Source organism: Narcine bancroftii, chromosome 1, assembly GCF_036971445.1.
Source record: "Narcine bancroftii isolate sNarBan1 chromosome 1, sNarBan1.hap1, whole genome shotgun sequence".
NCBI lineage: Eukaryota > Metazoa > Chordata > Chondrichthyes > Torpediniformes > Narcinidae > Narcine > Narcine bancroftii.
This window is the reverse complement of record NC_091469.1, coordinates 88,453,636-88,473,250: the sequence shown is the minus strand read 5'-3', so window position 1 is coordinate 88,473,250 and position 19,615 is coordinate 88,453,636. Positions and strand designations below refer to the sequence as shown.

At 40.9% G+C, this 19,615-nt stretch overlaps 1 protein-coding gene across 19 annotated transcripts in view; it reads left to right on the top strand.

The window, feature by feature from the left end:
- Positions 1–19,615, top strand: part of LOC138760976 (astrotactin-2-like) — a 1,981,947-nt gene that overhangs the window by 861,640 nt on the left and 1,100,692 nt on the right. For 18 of the 19 annotated variants that reach the window (XM_069932424.1, XM_069932420.1, XM_069932396.1 and 15 more), the window contains one exon: positions 4,863–5,030. The exons of the other annotated variant lie outside the window; for it this stretch is intronic. In XM_069932424.1, the coding sequence (XP_069788525.1) occupies positions 4,863–5,030 (168 nt within the window). The remainder of the gene's footprint in view (positions 1–4,862; positions 5,031–19,615) is intronic. 19 annotated transcript variants of the gene reach the window in all.

Here is a 19,615-nt window from a genome sequence, read left to right as displayed (position 1 = left end):
GTTCCCCTTATAATTTTCCCCCTTCAATCTTAAACCATGCCCTCTAGTTTGAATCTCCCCCATTCTTAATTGAAAAAGCCTATCCACGTTTACTCTGTCTGTCCCTTTTAAAATCTTAAACACCTCTATCAAGTCCCCTCTCAATCTTCTACGTTCCAGAGAAAAAAGCCGTAGTCTGCACAACCTTTCCCTGTAACTCAAACCTTGAAATCCTGTCAACATTCTCGTGAACCTTCTCTGCACTCTCTCTATTTTGTTTATATCTTTCCTATAATTTGGTGACCAAAACTGTACACAGTACTCTAAATTTGGCCTCACCAATGCCTTGTACAATTTCATCATAACCTCCCTACTCTTGAATTCAATACTCCGATTTATGAAGGCCAACATTCCAAATGCCTTCTTCACCACACCATCTACCTGAGTGTCAGCCTCGAGGGAACTATTTACCACAACTCCTAAATCCCTTTGTTGCTCTGCACATCTCAATAGCCTACCATTTAATGCATATGACCTATTTAGATTTGCCTTTCCAAAATGTAACACCTCACACTTATCTGTATTAAATTCCATCAGCCATTTCTCAGCCCACACCTCCAGCATTCCTATATCACCTTTTAATCTACGGTAATCTTCCTCACCGTCCACAACACCACCAATCTTTGTATCATCCGCAAACTTGCTTATCCAATTCTCCACCCCTACTTCCAGATCGTTAATATATATAACAAACAATAGTGGACCGAGGACCGATCCCTGAGGAACTCCACTAGTCACCGTCCTCCAATTGGACAAACAATTTTCTACTACTACTCTCTGACACCTCCCATCCAACCATTGCTGAATCTATTTCACTACCTCCTCATTTATACCTAATGCCTCCACCTTTTTTTCCTAACCTCCTGTGGGGAACTTTGTCAAAAGCTTTACTAAAGTCTAAATAGACAGCTTTCCCTTCATCAACCTTTTTTGTAACCCCCTCGAAAAACTCAATCAGGTTTGTCAAGCATGATCTACCCCTGACAAAACCATGCTGATTACACCCTAGCAATCCCTGTACCTCCAAATATTTGTAAATACCATCCCTCAGAACATTTTCCATCAACTTTACCACCACTGACGTCAGACTCACGGGCCTATAATTCCCAGGTTTACATTTAGACCCTTTCTTAAACAGCGGAACCATATGCACCACCCTCCAATCCTTTGGCACTACCCCCGTGGCCAGTGACATCCTAAACATCTCTGTTAATGGCCCCACTATCTGTCCACTAGCCTCCCTGAGTGTCCTTGGGAATATTTTGTCCGGTTCCGGAGATTTATCCACCTTTATCTTTTTCAACACAGCCATCACTACCTCCTCGGTTATCCTTATATGCTTCATTACCTCCCCACTATTTTTCTTTGAAATATTGAACCTCAACTGGTTCAATATTTTTTTCCCTAGTGAATACCGAGGCAAAGAAATCATTCAAAATTTCCCCCATTTCCTTTGACTTCTCACTCAGCCTACCGTCACTATCTACAAGGAGTCCAATTTTATCCCTCACTAATCTTTTACTTTTAATGTACTTATAGAAACCCTTTGGATTTATTTTTACTCTGTCTGCCAAAGCCTCTTCGTGCCTTTTTTTGGCCTTTCTAATTTCTTTCTTAAGATTCCTTCTACACTCCTTGTAGTCCTCCTTCAAATTGTCAGCTCCCTGTTCTTTTTACCTCTTCTACACTTCACTTTTTCTCCTAACCAAATTTCAAATATTCCTCAAAAACCAAGCCTCCCTATGACTTCCAGCCTTTCCTTTGATCCTCACTGGGACATAACTACTCTGTACACTCAAAATTTCTTTTTTGAATATCCTCCATTTTTCATTTACACCCTCACCTGAAAATATCCTGTCCCACTCAATACTCCCCAAATCCCTTCTTATTCCTTTGAAATTTCGAAATTTGCTCTTCTCCAATCCAGAACCTCAACTTTTGGCCCCTCCTTGCTCTTCCCTAAAACTACCTTAAAACTAACAGAATTATGATGACTAGACCCAATTGGATCTCCAACATTAATGTCTGATACCTGACCTAGCTCGTTCCCTAACAGGAGATCCAGTGTTACACTGTCCCAAGTTGGTTTTTCTACTAATTGATTCAGAAAACAATCTTGAACACATTTAACGAACTCTAGCCTATCCAGCCCTCTAACTGTATAGGTATCCCAATCAATGTGAGGGAAGTTAAAATCTCCCATGATCACTACCTTATGATTCTCACACATATACGTTATCTCTCTACACATTTGTTCCTCTAGTTCTCTTGACCCATTTGGTGGTCTGTAATACACCCCTATTAGCACCCTCATGTCTCCTTTACCCCTCAATTCCACCCAAACAGCCTCACTGGACGATCTTTCCAGACCATCTTGCCACCTCACGGCAGTAATGTCCTCCTTAACAAGCACAGCAACTCCTCCCCCTTTTTTATCCCCTGATCTATCACATCTAAAACAAATGTATCCTGGAACGTTAAGTTGCCAGTCCTGCCCCTCTTGTAGCCAGGTCTCACTAATTGCCACAATATCGTGACCCCAAGTATCTGTCCATGCTCGAAGCTCATCTACCTTGTTCACTATACTTTTTGCATTAAAATATATGCATTTCAGAGAATGACCCTCACGTACATTCTCTTTTCTACCTTCTACCCTAATCTCCATCCTACCTTTGTTATCGTTTTTTATTCTTATCTAGGTGGCCATGCTCCCTTGACACTGCTCTCACACTCTGTTCCCCACCCCCCTGCCAAACTAGCTTAAACCTTCCCCCACAGCTCTAGCAAATCTGCTTGCCACCACATTGGATCCCCTCCAGTTCAAGTGGAGTCCATCCCTTTTGTACAGGTCCAACCTTCCCCAGAAGAGATCCTTATGATCCAGAAATCTTATCCCTTGCCCCCTGCACCATCTCTTTAGCCACACATTCATCCTCCACATCCTCCTATTTCTACCCTCACTAGCGCGTGGCACCGGCAGCAATCCAGAGATTACTACCTTGGAGGTCCTGTTTTTTAACTTCCTACCTAATTCCATATAATCCTGTTTCAGGACCTCATCCCCACTTCTAGCTAAGTCATTGGTCCCCACATGGACCACGACTTCTGGCTGTTCTCCTTCCCCTTGCAGAATGCTATGTTCTCGATCAGAGATATCCCTGACCCTGGCACCAAGAAGGCAACATACCAACCTGGATCCCCGATCTCGTCCCACAAACCTTCTATCTGTCCCTCTGACTAACGAGCCCTCAACTACTGTTCTTATTCCTCCTTCCCTTCTGAACCTCAGTGGCAGCCCCCGTGCCAGAGACCTGACCCCAATGGCTCGTCCCTGATAAGCTGTTCCCCCCAGCAGTATCCAATGCAGAATACATATTGCTGAGTGGCACTTCCACAGGGGTACTCTGCACTGGCACTCTCCCTTCTTTCCTCACAGTCACCCAATTCCATGACTCCTGCCTTCTAGGGGTGACTGTCTCCCTGTAACTCCTCTCTATCACTGCCTCTGCTTCCCTTATGATCCTCAGTTCATCCAACTGCACCTCAAGCTCCTTAACATGGTCACTCATTATATGCAATTGGATGCACCTTTTGCAGGTGTAGTCATCAGAAACATCTGTGCTGTCTCTGATTTCCCACATCCCACAATTGGAGCACTTAACTACCCCAATTGACTCCATTTCCTCCTTTCTTAATATAAATACCCTTCCCACACAAGTAGCTCCTTCTCGCCAAAGTCCCTCGAGCCAAAGTCCTAAGACCCTCAGTCTTATTGATATTCTTCGTGGAGAAAGGCAGCCAGACTGCACACAAAATATTCCAAATTTGGCCTCTCCAATGTCTTATACAACTTCGCTATAACATCTCAACTGCTATACTCAATACTTTAATTTATGAAGCCCAAGATGCCAAAAGCTTTCTTTACAATTTGTCTATCAATGACACTACTTTCAGGGAATTATGTAACTGTATTTCCAGATCTCATAGTTCCTCCACACTCCTCAGTGCCCTACCATTTACTGTGGATGTTCTCCTTTGGTTTATCCTTCCAAAATGCAACACCTCACCCTTATCTGCATTAAATTCCATCTGTCATTTTCTGGCCCATTTTCCCAGTTATTCCATATCACTCTACAAACTTTGAAAGCATTCCTTGCTGTCCACAATGGCTCCAATCTTAGAGTCGTCAGCAAACTTGCTGATCCAATTTCCCACATTATCATCCAGATCATTGATGGAGACAACAATCAACAATCGTCGCAGCACAGATCCCTGAGGCACACCACTAATCACAAGCCTCCAGGCTGAGAATTGATCATCCATGACCACTCTCTAACTTCTCCCATTCAGCCAGTGTAGAAGCCCCTCAAGCCAAAGCCTCCAAGCTCCACTCACACACTGGCTGGCTCCTCACTGGCCACTCCTCTTCAGCTTCCCCTCCTTTTATTTGTCCCCGCTAATAATCTCAAGTACTCACTTCCACAAATCAACCCTCTGTTTAGCCCTTCAGCTGCCCTCCCCACTCTACAGTTAATGTTGGAACTACTCAAATTCAAAGAGCATCTGTGGAAAGAGAAATGCAGAGTCAATGTTACATTTTGTTAAGCTCTCAGGATCCAATTTTCATCATTTAAAAGACTTCTCAACCATTTTGCTGAATGTATTTTTGACTTTTCTCGAAATAGAATTAATTGTTCTGGACATCTTTGACAATGATGCACAGTTACTGACATCATTTGAGCAAGTTTGTCAACAGACAAGATAAACTGTGTAAAAGCACATTATTCCAACGAACCTAACCTCTGACCTTTTGCTCTGTTTAGGGAGTAGCTTTGTTGTCAGTGAGGGAAGCTTTCTGGATGTTTCAGACTGGCTGAATCCTGCTAAATTGTCACTATTTTACCAAATCAACTCCACATCTCCATGGATGAGAGACCTTTGTGGGCAGAAGACATTGGAACCTTGTGAGCATCTCTGTGACGAAGAGACTGGTAAGTTGTGAAGCTTTTGTTATATGAGATTTCTACTTTTTGATCTTATTTTATCAATCTTTTCATTTGCACCAAATTTAGGTTCCAAATATGGAAAACAAAACACAGCAAATATTTATATTCTCAATCCATGGCTGATAAAATTAGTGACTTCAAGTTATGCACCATGAAAAGTAAAACTTCAAAATGCAAATGAAGTTGTTTTTTCATGTTTCTCCTTTATAAATACTGTACAATTACTAATTTCAACCCTTAATTGATAGAAGAGAAGACATAAATTTTAACCTAAGAAAAAAAAGTTTTAATTAAGTTGGGTTATTGGCTTATCAGTAACATGAGAATCATACTATAACTCAAGAGTTAGACTGATCTTAGGGCCAAAATTGAACATACCTCTCTGTGGTTCTGAATGGAGAATTGTGTACTTCTTGCCTGGTTTGTGCATAGTGGATAGCTTATTGATTCACAACCAAATCAGGTGTCAGTTCATTTTCAACTCCAGTGACGTGAACACATAAATCTAGACTGTGCTCATGTTCAGCGGTAAGAGATTATGACTTTACATGAGATCCATTTGCCTTATCAGGTGAACACAAGATTCTGTGATGCTTTTCAAAGAAGGGAGGAAAATTCACCCAGGGGTCTAAGAAAATATTAATCTGTCAATTGATTATCTACTCTTATTAAGAGTTATTTCTTTCTGTAGCATGAACAAAATGACAATAACATTTCAATGTTAAAACAGAAACAATCGTGACAGATGTTAAGCGAGATTAGCTGAACATTAAAGCTTGTGTTTTTGGTAAATGTGGACGATCATGTGGAAAGTGGTGCCCCTGTATTGGCAGCACTGCTGCTGGTGCGGACCCACGTGGAGCAAGGAGTGGAGATACAGCACTCTTGCGGGATCCAACCGCCCAGTCCACTGCTGTCAACTCTGCACAGGCATCAAATGGCCCTGAAATCCCGCAACCACAGAGTCTGCGCCCAAGATGATGGCACCTCTGATCGGCAGCAGCCATGACTCCAGGGGAATCCAGCCCCCATATGAGAAGGAAAAGCAGAGAGACGACCCACTGGGACCATGGTAGCAGACCAGTGAAGGGACTCTGCGGCTGAAAGACCAATGCATTTGGCAGTGTACAAGGCCACGGACAGAGATGTCGGTATGGAATTATTTATGTCTTCACATTCATGTCACTGGGGCAGCTCAGTGGTGCAATCAGTAGCACCGGAGACTGGAGTTCAGTCCTGACCAACAGTACTGACTGTGTCAATATTGTACCATATTCCTATGACTGTGTGTGTGCGTTTCTTCAGTGAACTCCAATTTACCCCCACAGGCCAAAGTTAAGAGGTTGCAAATTTCCCACAATGTGTGAGTGATTGCATGAGGAGGAGTTGTCTAAATGTGAAGCAGCTTAAAAAATGGGATTGATGCAGGATGAATGTGGTTGATTGTCAGTATGGACATGGTGGGTCGATTGTAGCATGACGAGAACTAATATGTACCGATCATTGAATTTCAACGGAGGCCAATTCATACCACACTTCGGAACTCGTTGACGACAAATTGAGTATTTGAAGTCTGTCACCTGATCACCTACTTTCTGGAAAGCATCCAAAATGAAATTCAGGATCTCATTTATTTTGTGTTGTCTTATGGCCTTTTTTATCATATGGTTAACACAATCTGCTAAAATGTCAAGTTAATTAAATTCAGTCAGCACCAAACACTTCTTTAATTAAAGGTAAATTGGATTCTGAGGAACAAGGTGCTTTTTTTTTTCCATTTCTGTTATCTTTCATTATCTCCAAATCTCATCATTTTTTACCAGTATAATTTAATGGCCTTTTCCAAAGAAAATTCCAGCCCAATTTAATATATCACCACTGAATAGTAAGGGGAAGTTTTAAAAGAAAAGCTTTCATGCTTTGCTCATTTTCCAGCTGGTGTATTGGTATTTTCCATTGTATTTTGCTTTCAAAAGACTGAGAATATGACAGTTTATGGACATTAAGAGAGTTAGAGACAGAGAACATAGTTAATTGGAACATACCTTTTACAAGGGACTATTTTATCAAGTAGCAGAAATGAGTTTTGCTTTCTGAAATAAATCTTATAAATCAGCCATTTTCATTTCCATGGTGCATATCAATTGATGAATTTCTGATTCAGTAGTTTTAATCCCTGTCGCCAGGCTAGATTGGAATAATTCACATAACACCAACAATTTTTTGTCAATGAATATTGAAGCATGAATGAACACACAAAATTCTGGAGGAGCTCATTGGGTCAGGTAGCATCCATGGAAGGCATTACATAATCCATGTTTTAGACTGAACCCCTTCATGTGAAACAGCAAGAAAAAATAGTCTGACACATGAATAAAACAATGAGGGGGGAAGAGGGGAAGTGTAGATTAAAATTGGAAATAAAAAGAAGCGAGGATGTGATAGGAGGAAGAGACAGAGGGCTGAGGAAGATGCACTCTGATGAGGGGAAGTGAAGGGGTGAGGAATTGGAAGGAAGGATGGTGGGGTAGAGAGGGGAAAGAGAAATGGAGAAGAACAGAGGCCAGAGAGATAAAGGAAAGCAAGGGGATGGGGGTTGGTTTAGAAAACAAGGAGAACGTTATTAGAAATTGATTTTGATGCCATCTGGATGGAGAAGACCAAAACAGAACACAGCAGGCCATGGACAAATAATTGATTTTGAGAAGTGGAATTAAAGTGGCTGGCCATGAGAGATCCTAGATGTTTCAGCAGTTAGAAAGAAGGCACTCCATGAAGCGATACTCCAATTTGAGTCCAGCTTCTCCACTGTGGAGGAAGAAGGCTTCTCTCAATCTCCATCCTTCTCTTCTCAGAGTTCTGAGCTATGCCTCTTCAATATATCTCTATTTGATAAAGCAATGCGATGAAAACTAAAACCAGTCATCCAACTGGATCATAATTAAAACAGAAAGTATTGGAAAATGGGCAGGTAAGCCAGCATCTGTGGAAAGAAATTGAAGTTCTCTGCAAAAGCTGTCTGATGTTGTCATCTGAACTCTTTGTTGAGTTTTCATTCTAACTCTATGCGGCTGTTGCAAAACAAACCTCAGTCTCCTGATCAAAGAATAATTAATTCTTTCCATTTTCTTGTCTCAACACCTTTGAAATGCCAATCAAGCAACTGGCACACTCAAAAAAAAGCAAAAAAAATCACAGAAAGTAAATAGGTATAAAATACAGAAGTTAAAATTGGCACCCCCAAGTAGTTAGTTTGTCAATCACACAATACACAGTCTAAAGCAACTGGAAAATTCACTTATCTGGCATTAACCAATTCCCATAGGTGCCAGATACTAGGGGAGCTTTGCTTTGTCATAGATAGTCATTATTTTTGGTGGTCCATGACCTTCCACTGGGCTCTTAATCTTCAATTTAATCCTCTGGCTGAACCTTTTTTATCTATTTATTTACTTTTTTTTTCCTTTTCACTGTGATTGTATTCATTGCCCACCTCCTTGTATGCCTCACACTGGTATGTTGCCTTGAGATCGGCATGTGTGCTTTTAAATTTATAAATTAAAAAAATTTGGACATGCAGCACAGCCATAGGCCATTTTGGCCCATGAGTCTGTGCATCCCAATCTAAACCCAATTAACCTATATCCCAATATGTTTCGAATGGTAGGAGGAAACCGGAGCCACTGGGGAAAACCCACATAGATACGGGGAGAACATACATCGATGCCATTTGAAACAGCAGTGCAGATGTGTTTTTGTTAAAGTTATTTTCCATGACTCTTTTCTGTCATTGAAAGAATTGCCATGTGACCATTATCCTCACAAAAATATACCTCTTAAAATTTTGTACCATCTAATTCACATGCGTATAGCAAGGACTCAAATTATGGGAAATCATTTTGTAATGTTCCTCTTTCTGTAGATTATTGCAATGCACATCATCACAGCTTGTGACTGTGCAGAATGTAGCAGAATTTTTAACTTTAAGGAATAGACACCTTCCATAACTATGTTTCAAATACTCCTTGGACCACCTCAAAAATATGGCATGCTTGTGCCATCACATCACCAAAATTTCTTTGCAATGCACCCCAGTTGCTGTAATTTTTTTTTTTCCCCCAGCATCTCCTTTCCAGATGTTTAACAGAGCTTATTTGGTTTTCGGATCTTGTAAATTTCTCTTTAAAGTGGCATCAATATTTTCAAAATATTGACCAAGCTTTTGGTGTATGATCTCAGATTTCAGATTTTTTGTCAGAGTGCATAATATGACATCACATAAAACGCTGAGATTCCTTTTTTTTTCCTGTGGGCAATGCTGAATTACACTTATTGGTGGTAGAAAAAAATGTACTCAATATATACATGTAAATAAATTAAAAAATGTAAATGCATTGTGCAAAGCAGAGAGAAAAAAAATCAATAAATTTCAAAAGTAAGAATCCTTATATGTGTATCATTTAGTTTATTGTTGAAGAGTCTGATGATGGAGGGGTAGCAGCCATTCCTGAACCTGATGGTAAGAGCCTTATGGCACCGATACCTCATTCCTGATGGCAGCAGTGAGAACACAGTATGTATTGGGTGATATGGATTCTTGATGTTTGCTGCTGCTTTCCAACAGCAGTGTTCCCGGTAGATGTTCTCGATGGTGGGGAGGGTTTTGCGTGTAATCTCCTGGGCTGCATCCACTCTCTTTTGGAGGGTTTTACACTCAGGGGTATTCCTGTCCTCATACCAGACCATGATGTAGCCAGTCAGCTCACTTTCCACTATGCATCTGTAGAAATTTGCCAAGGTTTTTGATTTCATGCCAAACCTCTGCAAACTCCTGAGGAAGTAGAAGTGCTGATGTGCTTTATTTGTGATGCTAATTGTGTGTTGGGTCCAGAAAGAACCTCTGAGATAGTTATTTCCAAGAACTTAAAATGTTCTCACCCTCTCCACCTCTTATCCCTCAATGATCACTGGATCATACACCTCTGACTTTCCCTTCCTGATGTCAACAATCAGCTCCTTATGAATTTAATCTCATTTCATTCACAAATCATTTCCAGTATTTTGCTGCAATCAAGGTCAGTAGCTTCTCAACTTCTCTGTTTTAACATAACCATTATTCTTTTAGACTTTCAAGACTTTTGATACCTATTCACCTACATTACTGATTACATCCTTTCAATGGTTATTCCTTGCAGTATTTATCTCTGTGCTGCCTGATGACTTAAATGTTTCTTTTACTTGTTTATCTTTTAAATGCACCCACTAAAGGTTTCTCTATATTGACCTCACTAGTTAAATTTTACGGGATTAAAAAGTCGACAACAGGTGTTGGTGTTACTTACCTATAGCTGGATAATCAAGCTTAAAGGCTCTGTAATTATTTAAGATTTTCAATGACATACTTTCACATAAGACCTACTTGGAGAGTATAGAAGATGTAAGAGAACTTAAGAAGGAAATTAGGAAGGTAAAAAGAAGACATGATAGGCTTTTTCAGGTGCATTCTATGCTAAGAATGTGCCTGAAGAAGCACAAGCGGCCCTTTAAATTGCCGTTCAGATGGCAGCGTTTAAAGCGCAACACTGGCCACCTGAAAGACACAGCTGCACAGGATGCGGCTCTGAGCACACTCCGGCTCCTGCCCAGTGTCAACTGTAATCATCAGCCTGACCCTTTAACATCCGCTTTCAGCCAGCTGCATTCAGGTGGCTGGGGGAGCCACTGAGATGAGCTGATTACCCCTCTCGGAGGAGGGTTACGTAGCTCGCCTCAAGAACGTCTCCTGCACATTCAGGTGACCTCAAAACAGCCGCATATTGCCTAATCATGCAGCTTTACATGCGGGGCAATTGGCCACCTGAAAGTGCCTGATGGTCCTTTGGCAAATAATGCGAAGAAAAATCCAAAGGATTTCTACAAGTATATTAAAAGTAAAAGGATAATAAGTGACAAAATTAGACCCCAAGAAAATAAGAGTGGTCAGCTATATGTGTAGCCTTGCAAAATGGGAGAGATTTTGAACAAATTTTTTTGCATCAGTATTTACACAGGAAAAAGGCATTGTGAATAAGGATGGAAGGGGAACAAATAGAAGTGTCATGGAGCATGTCGAATTTAAGAAGAAGGAGGTGCTTGATGCCTTGCAATGAATAAAGGCAGACAAATCCTCTGGACCGGCTATGATATTCCCCCACACCTTGAGGGAGATGTGCTGAAATTGTGAGACCCCTGGCAGATAGATTCAAAATGTCCTTAGTCATGGAGGAGATGCTGGAAAATTTGACGGTGGTTCATGGTGTCCCACTGTTTAAGAAGAGGTCCAAGAGTAAATCAGGCAATTATAGGCCGTGAGCCTGGCGTCAGTAGTATGTAAATTATTTGAAGGATTTCTGAGAGATAGGATCTATAGTTGTTTGGACCATCATCAGCTGATTAAGGACAGTCAGCATGGATTTGTGTAGGTTGTGTTTAACAAATCTTGTAGAGCTTTGTGAGGAAGTTACCAAGAAGGTTGATGAGGGAAAGGCTGTGGATGTTGTTTATATGGACTACATGAGAGATTGGTTCAGAAGGTTAAGACACTAGGTATACATAGTGAGGTTGAAAACTGGATTTGAAATTGGCTTGGTGGAAGAAAACAGAGAGTGGTGGTGGATGGTTGCTTCTCAGACTGGAGGTTTGTGTTGAGTGGTGTGCCTTGGGGATCTGTGTTGGGACCATTATTGTTTGTTATCTATATAAGCAACCTAGATGATAATGTGGTGAATTGGATCAACAAGTTTGCTGATGACACAAAGATAGGAGAGGCATCATGGACTATCAGAAAAAATTTCAAAGCTTTCAGAGGGATCTGGACCAGCTGGGAAATTTGGCCAGTAAATGGCTGATGGAATTTAATGCAGACAAGTGTATGGTATTGCACTTTGGAAGAGCGAATCAGAGTAGGACATACACAGTAAATGTTACGCCATTGAGGAGTGTGGAGGTGCAAAGAAATCTGGGAATACATGTATATTTTTCCGAGAAGGTGGCTTTACATGTGGAGAGGGTTGTAAAGAAAGCTTTGGCATTGTAGCCTTTATAAATCAAAGTATTGAGTATAGAAGTTGGGTTGTTATGTTTAAGTTATTCAAGTCATTGGTGAGGCCACACTTAGAATATTGTGTGTAATCTGGTCACCCAGCAGCAGGAATGTTATCAATAAGAATACAGAGAAGATTTATTAAGATGTTGGCGAGTCTTCAGGAGTTGAGTTACCGGGGAAGATTAAACAAGTTAGCACTTTCCTTAGAATGAGAGGAGACTTGATAGTGGTTTATAAGAATATGAGGGTATAGACAGAGTAGATGTGAGAAGGATGTTTCCACTTAGATTGGAAGAGATAATTATGAGAGGTCATAGCTTTAGGCTGAAAGGGGAGAGGTATAAGGGGAGCATTAGGGGAAAGTTTTTCACTCAGAGAGTCGAAGGAGTGTAGAATGAGCTGCCATCTGATGTAATAAATGCAGATTCAATCTTGAGTTTTAAAAATAAATTGGATAAATACATGGATAGGAGTGGTCTGGAGGGTTATTGAATGAGTGTAGCTCAGAGGGACTACCTAGTTTTATTGGCTGCCACAAACCGGAGGGGTCAAATGGCCTACTTTTCTGTGCTGTAATGTTCTATGGTTCGAAGAAGAGTTTTCCCACAGGATATAAATGTTATAAGGTCATGTGGGTAAACGTCATGGAAGAAGACTTTAATGAACAAATGCTTCCAATTGACAATGAAACCATCCTTTGACAAATTGTAGTTAGTTCATTAGCCAACAATGAATTAAACAATTTGTGTGATCTTGTGAAAAGATCAGGGGATAAATTCCACTCTACATATTGATGTCATGAATCCATGTAGATTTGTTTCCTTACATATCACACGGAATAATCTTCTTTTCAAATGAGCTTCCATCCGTGTGAAAATTAGCTTTAGCTCACTTTGTTGTCAGAAATCTGCAGATTTAGAAATCTGATTTTCTGTTTGTTGGTGTCTCAGCGATTCAGCATAAATGCAGAAGTGAAAATTCCAAGATGAACTAAGTTTTCTTTTTTTTCTTGTTCATTAATTCATAGCAAGGGCTCACACCCACTCTGTGTGTTTATTTATGTCGGGGTTAAGGATAAGCTGTGATGATATAATGGATATTATGCAGGACTAGTGCCCAGAGATATGAGTTCAATTCCTTCTGTGACAAATAATGAACATGCATTAAGATAAGTTCATAAAACAGAAATTAAAAGCTTGCCTTTGAAATTACAGGAGTATTGTATTAATCTATACAAAGCAAACGCAAGTCTGTGGTTCTGATGCAGTCTTATTGATAAAGGATTCTCCCCTTCAGCAGGAGGATTCAGTCAGTTTAGCTGGCCATTCAATGCAGGACCAAAAGGGGTTCATAAAGCAAAAGGTAATGTCTACATCTAGTGGTGGAATAAATGGAAAGCAAAGTAGTGGTTATTCAACTGATCCTTTAAATTCAATGCAACAACCCTCTTGATACATCTCCAGTCAAGTTTATTGTTATCTGATTTCACAAGTACAACCCAACAAAACAGTGTTCTCTGATCCTTGGTGCAAAACATGCCACACACAACCAGACATAACGCACATTCAGACAGATATAGAGGCAGGACAAGTATTCTTCTGTACAAATAAATATTGCTTTGTGAATGTGAGCATTTTGGATGGTCAATGTGAGCAGTTCAGCATTCTCATTGCCCATGGAAATCTGTGGCCCTGCATCGCTCTGGACAACTCTAAACAAACATCTCCATTTCAGGGGTATGCGTTCAGAGTTAAATAATGCCACCAATTGGGGGATGGATGCATTTAAGCATCCTCTTTTTTTTCACAGCATTTTTGTTTGTTTGTGCAGGCCAGTTATTCCTTGTTTGCCCCTGTGGATGTGAAAAATGAATGGATCTAGGTTGCAACATCTTCCACTGACAAATAAAGGTGTGATCTTTCTTTATGCCACTATTGTCACCTTCCCTACTTATCAGATTCCAGCACCTTTGAATCACTCATTCGAATCACCCCCCCCCCAAAAAAAATCCTCCTCTCCCGATCCTTTTGTTTTCCTTGCCTCTCTCACCCTCATTTTCTGGCATCTTCCACTCATCATATTCTACCTTAGCCTGGTTGGCCAGTCCCATGCAGGGGCCCTATCTCACTCCCTCCTACCTTCTCATCTTCACACTAGTCCTATACTGACTTTCAGTGTGAAATGTTGACCATTCTTTTTCTCCCACTGATGCTGCTCAACCCATTGAGTTCCACCAGCAGATTGCCTTTGGCTTCAGATTCCAGCAACTGCAGTCTCTGGTGTGCCTCCAGGGACAAGGCTCTCATAAGCCACAAGTCATCATCATCAAGATTAACCCCATTACTTTAAGGAGTGAAATATGAAAGTCTGAAGATGCTGAGATAACAGTGAAAACACAAAAATACTGGGGCAACTAAACAGGCCCCGCAGCGCCCATAGGAGGTAAAGATTTATTACTTATGTTTTGGGCTCGAGCCCTTCCTCAAGTTAAAAGTGAAAAGCAGGTAGACACCTGAATATAAAGGTTGCGGGAGGAGGGAAGAATGGCAAGGAAGGAGCACAGGCCAACAGGAAAAATGCTATTATTGAACATGAAGTGGAGAACAGGAGAGGGAAGATGAGAATTGACCAGGGGAGGAAGATGGCTCTCTGAAGGCAGAGCTGGTGGAAAGGAATGAGAATCAGAATTTATTGTCATGAATATGTCACAATAGCATGACAGTGAAAACATTTATATAAACCACCTCACAAAATGAATAAAAATAGTGCAAGAAAAGGTCAAAGTAAGGCAGGGTATGTGGCCTTCTCTACTTCGGAGAGACTGAGCGCAGATTGGGAGATCACTTCGTAGAGCACCTTCACTCCATCTGCACCAGTGACAGAGACCTCCCAGTACCCAACCATTTCAGTTCTGTGTCACCTTCCCACACTTACATGTCTATTCATGGCCTTATGTACTGTCCCACCAAGATCACCCGCAAATTTGAGGAACAACGCCTGATTTTCCGTCTGGGCACACTCCAGCCGATGGCATTAACATTGAATTTTCCAGTTTCTGCTAACCTGCTCTCCTCTTCCCCCTTTCCCCTCCCCAGTTCTCCTCCCTCCCTTCCCCCTCCCTTCACCTAGCCATCCCTCTTCCTCTTGATCGTTGCTGTCCACCTATCATCTCCTGCCTTTGTAACCACCTCTCCCCCCTGCCGACATTTTTCCATACCTTGATGAAGCGCTCAAGCCCAAAATGTAGGTTATGTATTTTTAACTTTGCTATATAAAGGTTACTGCTTGACCTGCAGAGTTTCTCCAGGTTCATGTTTTTACTTCAACCACGATGTCTGCAGATTTTCATGCTTTAACAGTGTCTGTGGTTCATTGTTCAGTCAGGAATCTGATGGCAGCAGGGAAGAAGCTGTCCTTGTGCCACTAAGTGCTCCACTTCAAGCTCCTTGATGCACTATCAATAGCTCAGGACTAGAGTGACAGAACTATAGGCTTTTATTTACAGTAAATTTGACGGTAATCCTGTGCTGTGACCAGGCTTTCTGAGGAGAGGTAATGATGTTCGAGCCTTTATATGGGGTCAAGAGGAAGGAGCCATGGCTGCAGTTACAGATTGGGGCAGCGCCAAGTACCTTTGACCATAAGGCTCTCAGGCAGTGGTCAGCATGGAATGTCCTGAAGACATTGATTGTTGAGGACTCAATAGACATGGTGATGTGGTTCCCAGAGCAGACCAGTATTCACAGAAAATGCACTAGACTTGGCTTGGCTGGCAGTGAGAGGACCCCTCCCATTTGGATGCTTCCTGTACAACTGGAAAGTTACCCAAAACCCACTTTGTTCCTGAGGAGACTGAATTGAAGTGTAGACAGTTGAGTGTGTAGAAGGATGCAATTGTTCTTGCTATGGCTTATTCCCAACAGCAGAATGACAGGGGACTATCTGATTTATGGCTGTTCCAAGGCATACAACCAGAACTGCTAGAAGACCAGAAACTCAATGATAAACGCTCTTCGGTCTGCCTGAAACCAGTTGTTCTTTCAGCACATGGAGATGTTGGTGCGGGAATTTTGCTGCATTGGCAGATTACATAGTGCAAGAGTATGTGGTGAGCGTCGCACTGAAGCTTCTTGCAGCCAACGCAAGAACATTATAGGGAAAGACCACAGCCTCGCATCATCAAACAACAGAGGGGAGGGTAACGTCAAGGTGTCCCAGTGATAGCAATGGTGTAAATAGAAATGAATGTAACAATGTACATAGATGGAAAAGTATGGATATGAAACTAAGGGTGGGAAGAGACCCTGAACGGTTATCCTTTTGTAAAAAAATTATTGTGAATAAAGTTTATATTTACCTCTTATGGATGCTGCATGACCTGCTGAATTTCTCCAGCATTTTTGTGTTTTCAGCAGAATAAGAATTCTCTTCACAAGATCACAAGATATAGGAGCAGAAATAGGCCAATTGACCCATCGAGTTGGGACAGCATTGGTTACAGGGAGAAGGCCCCACTATAACAAGATATAGGAGCATAAATAGGCCAATTGACCCATCGAGTTGGGACAGCATTGGTTACAGGGAGAAGGCCCCACTACCCGGCCTTCTTCCTGTAACCATTGCTGCCCCAACAAATCAAATACCTGTCAGTCTCTTAAATAACATGTTAGCATGCCCATGAAAATAATAATGTCTGCAAAAGTAACATGTGGGTTTCTCACCTGACAAAAGATCTAAAACATCTCATTTTATAAGTTGCAGCTAATGAGTGAAAATTGGCTGATGTATTTTCTTTCCATCAGTGATTTTTTTTTCCACAATGAGTTGTTTGACTTCAGCTTGCAGTGGGAGACAGAAGATTTGATTCTGCGATAACAATTCGAAGCTGTCCCTGGGAAAAAAAAACAAGAATGCACTTGGTGCATAACACACATACTTTATTGCTTAAAAGAATGATATTCATTGATAGTACATGCATGAAGGATGGCAATTAGTTTTAATTGATAAGACTGGGAACGTAATAACTCAGGGTGGCTGCAAGCACGAATGATGAGCTCCCCTTTTCTACATTTGAATTATGACCGTGATTTATACATCTTCACTGCAATGTTCTATTCATCTTCTTTTATTCTGAATCATATTTAATGTTCCAATAAATTTTAATGATGCTATTTGTTTTCTAGTTGTCATGATGTGCAATCGAGCTCTCTGTATAGATTAGCTTGATGAAGGAATTGTATATCTGTTGGCATGTGCCACTGTATTAAATAGTGGGATTCTTGGCAGGTACAAGAGAACAGCAGCTGCATTTTCTCTTCTTTTCATATTATTTTGCCTCTTTTTTTGCAATCTTGTTTCATCTCAGTTCTGTGATTTATGATGTATATTCAGTCTGAAGGATGCAGGTAACCCATGCAGAACTATTTAGCAGACCAAAGTTGAAATTTTTAGTAGAAGGCTACAAGTACAATACAAAAACAAGCAATTATCTCATCAGCTGTGTAAAACGGCAAGATAATGCCCAATCAGGATCTGTTATGAATCAGAGCACAATTGTAAGCACATTAAAATAAATCTTCTGATTTGAGGAATTAAGTATGTTTCTGAGTGTTTTTATTGAAGCCGGCATTTTTCCTTTGTGAATGTGTGGTTCACACCGCCAGGTAAAATGGCCATTCCCTGGAAATTTTACCGGGAACCCTCCCATGAACCGGTGGTGTGAAAAAGTTGGCCTGGAATAATTACCCAGGACCTAAGAGGTAGGGCCACTGTCCTGGGTAATTTCCACAGACCACCTTCTCCTTGCGGTCTGATTCGTCAAATGGAAGAGCAGGGGAACCGTTGTGACATCAGCACTTATGTCACTAATCAAGGAAGAAGAAATTTGTGGGAGAAGTATTCATGCAATAGGATTGTAGAGTGAATTACTCAATTTATTTAAGCATAACCGAATTCATTTTATTGATTTATGAAAAGCCTCATCCGCCATTACTGTGTAATCCGACTTCCGGTAGGACTTCCTGTGAGTGCATAATGTGTCATCATTGCTGGGGGAAATTCCCCCCTAAATTGCCAGGGAGGGAAAATTACAGTGAATTTTGACTGCAGTATGAAAGGCTTGGGAGGTCTTGCCATCCCAGGAATTTCACCCAGGTCCAAGTAGGAAAACCATTCGCCCAGGGTGTGAAAAGGACTACTGTAACCTTGATGTGTATTCTTTCCATATAATTTGTGGTAATTTTGCTGGCATCAATCAGGTTCAGATCCATTTATCAGATGTGGGACAGTGTGAAAACAAGATTGTTTTAACTGGCAGAGGTTTAGGGAAGAAATTGGCAGAACAAAGAGAATGTCTTTGAGAGAATGAGACCTGATGTCACAATATAGCAGTTAAAATCAGATTATGCTTCTTTATCTGTGTGATAGGTTGCTAATAATAACATTGATGGGCATGCCCCGTGGACCAAACGATAGAAAATTAATTAAAGGATTAAAATTATGACAGGAAGATGCATCTACTTCTGATAGACAGAAAGAAAGAGTTCAAAAGTTGGAGAATTTGATCCTGAGTTCAACATGCTTCAATGTGCCCAGGTAGAAGATGAGATATTATTCCTCAAGCTTTCATGGGCTTTATTATAACAAATAAAAATGAAGTAGAGTACGAGTGGATATTGAAGTAAGTGAGAGGCACCCCCACCCACCCAACCCCAACAGTCTAACTTCCTGTGCCTGTGGCTTCTTAGGCTATTTTTAATCAAAGATAAAGGTAAAGATTCCATTATTGTCACATAATACTACATTTAAAATGTAATGTACATGTAATCTTTTAACTTTTATCTGCTGTATAGTAGACAGAGAGTTGCCACTTTGTACATTGCCCCTCACAGAAACTTACAGCACCTGCTGTTCCAAGGCAGTCTCCCCTCCAACTACTGACCAGTCCTGACCCTGCGTAACTTTCAAGATCAGACAATCTCTGGCATATTCCGGCTATTAGGTAGTTAGAACATAGAACATAACTGCACAATATTGGCTCTACAACCCACAATGTTGTGTTGACCTATATAAATACTTAAAAACAATAATTCCCTTCCTACCTTATAACTCTCTATTTTTCTTTCAGCCATGAACCTGAGAGTCTATAAATGCCCCTCATGTTTCAGCCTCCACCACCATCCCTGGCAATGCACCCACAACTCTCTGTAAAAAAAACATACCCCTGATGTCTCCCCTTAACTTTCCTCCCTTCTCTTTGTCTAAAAGTCCCCTTGTGCTTGATATTAAAAAGGTGTTGGCTGTCTTCCGTATATATCCCTCTCCTAATCTTGTAGACCTCTATCAAGCCGACTCTCATTTTTCTTCACTTCAGATAAAAAAACCCTATATCTACTAACCTTGCCTCATAAGACATATTTTCCAATCTAGGCAATAGCCTGATATAGCTCCCCTGCACTCTCTCCATAGCTTTCACATCCTTCCTGTA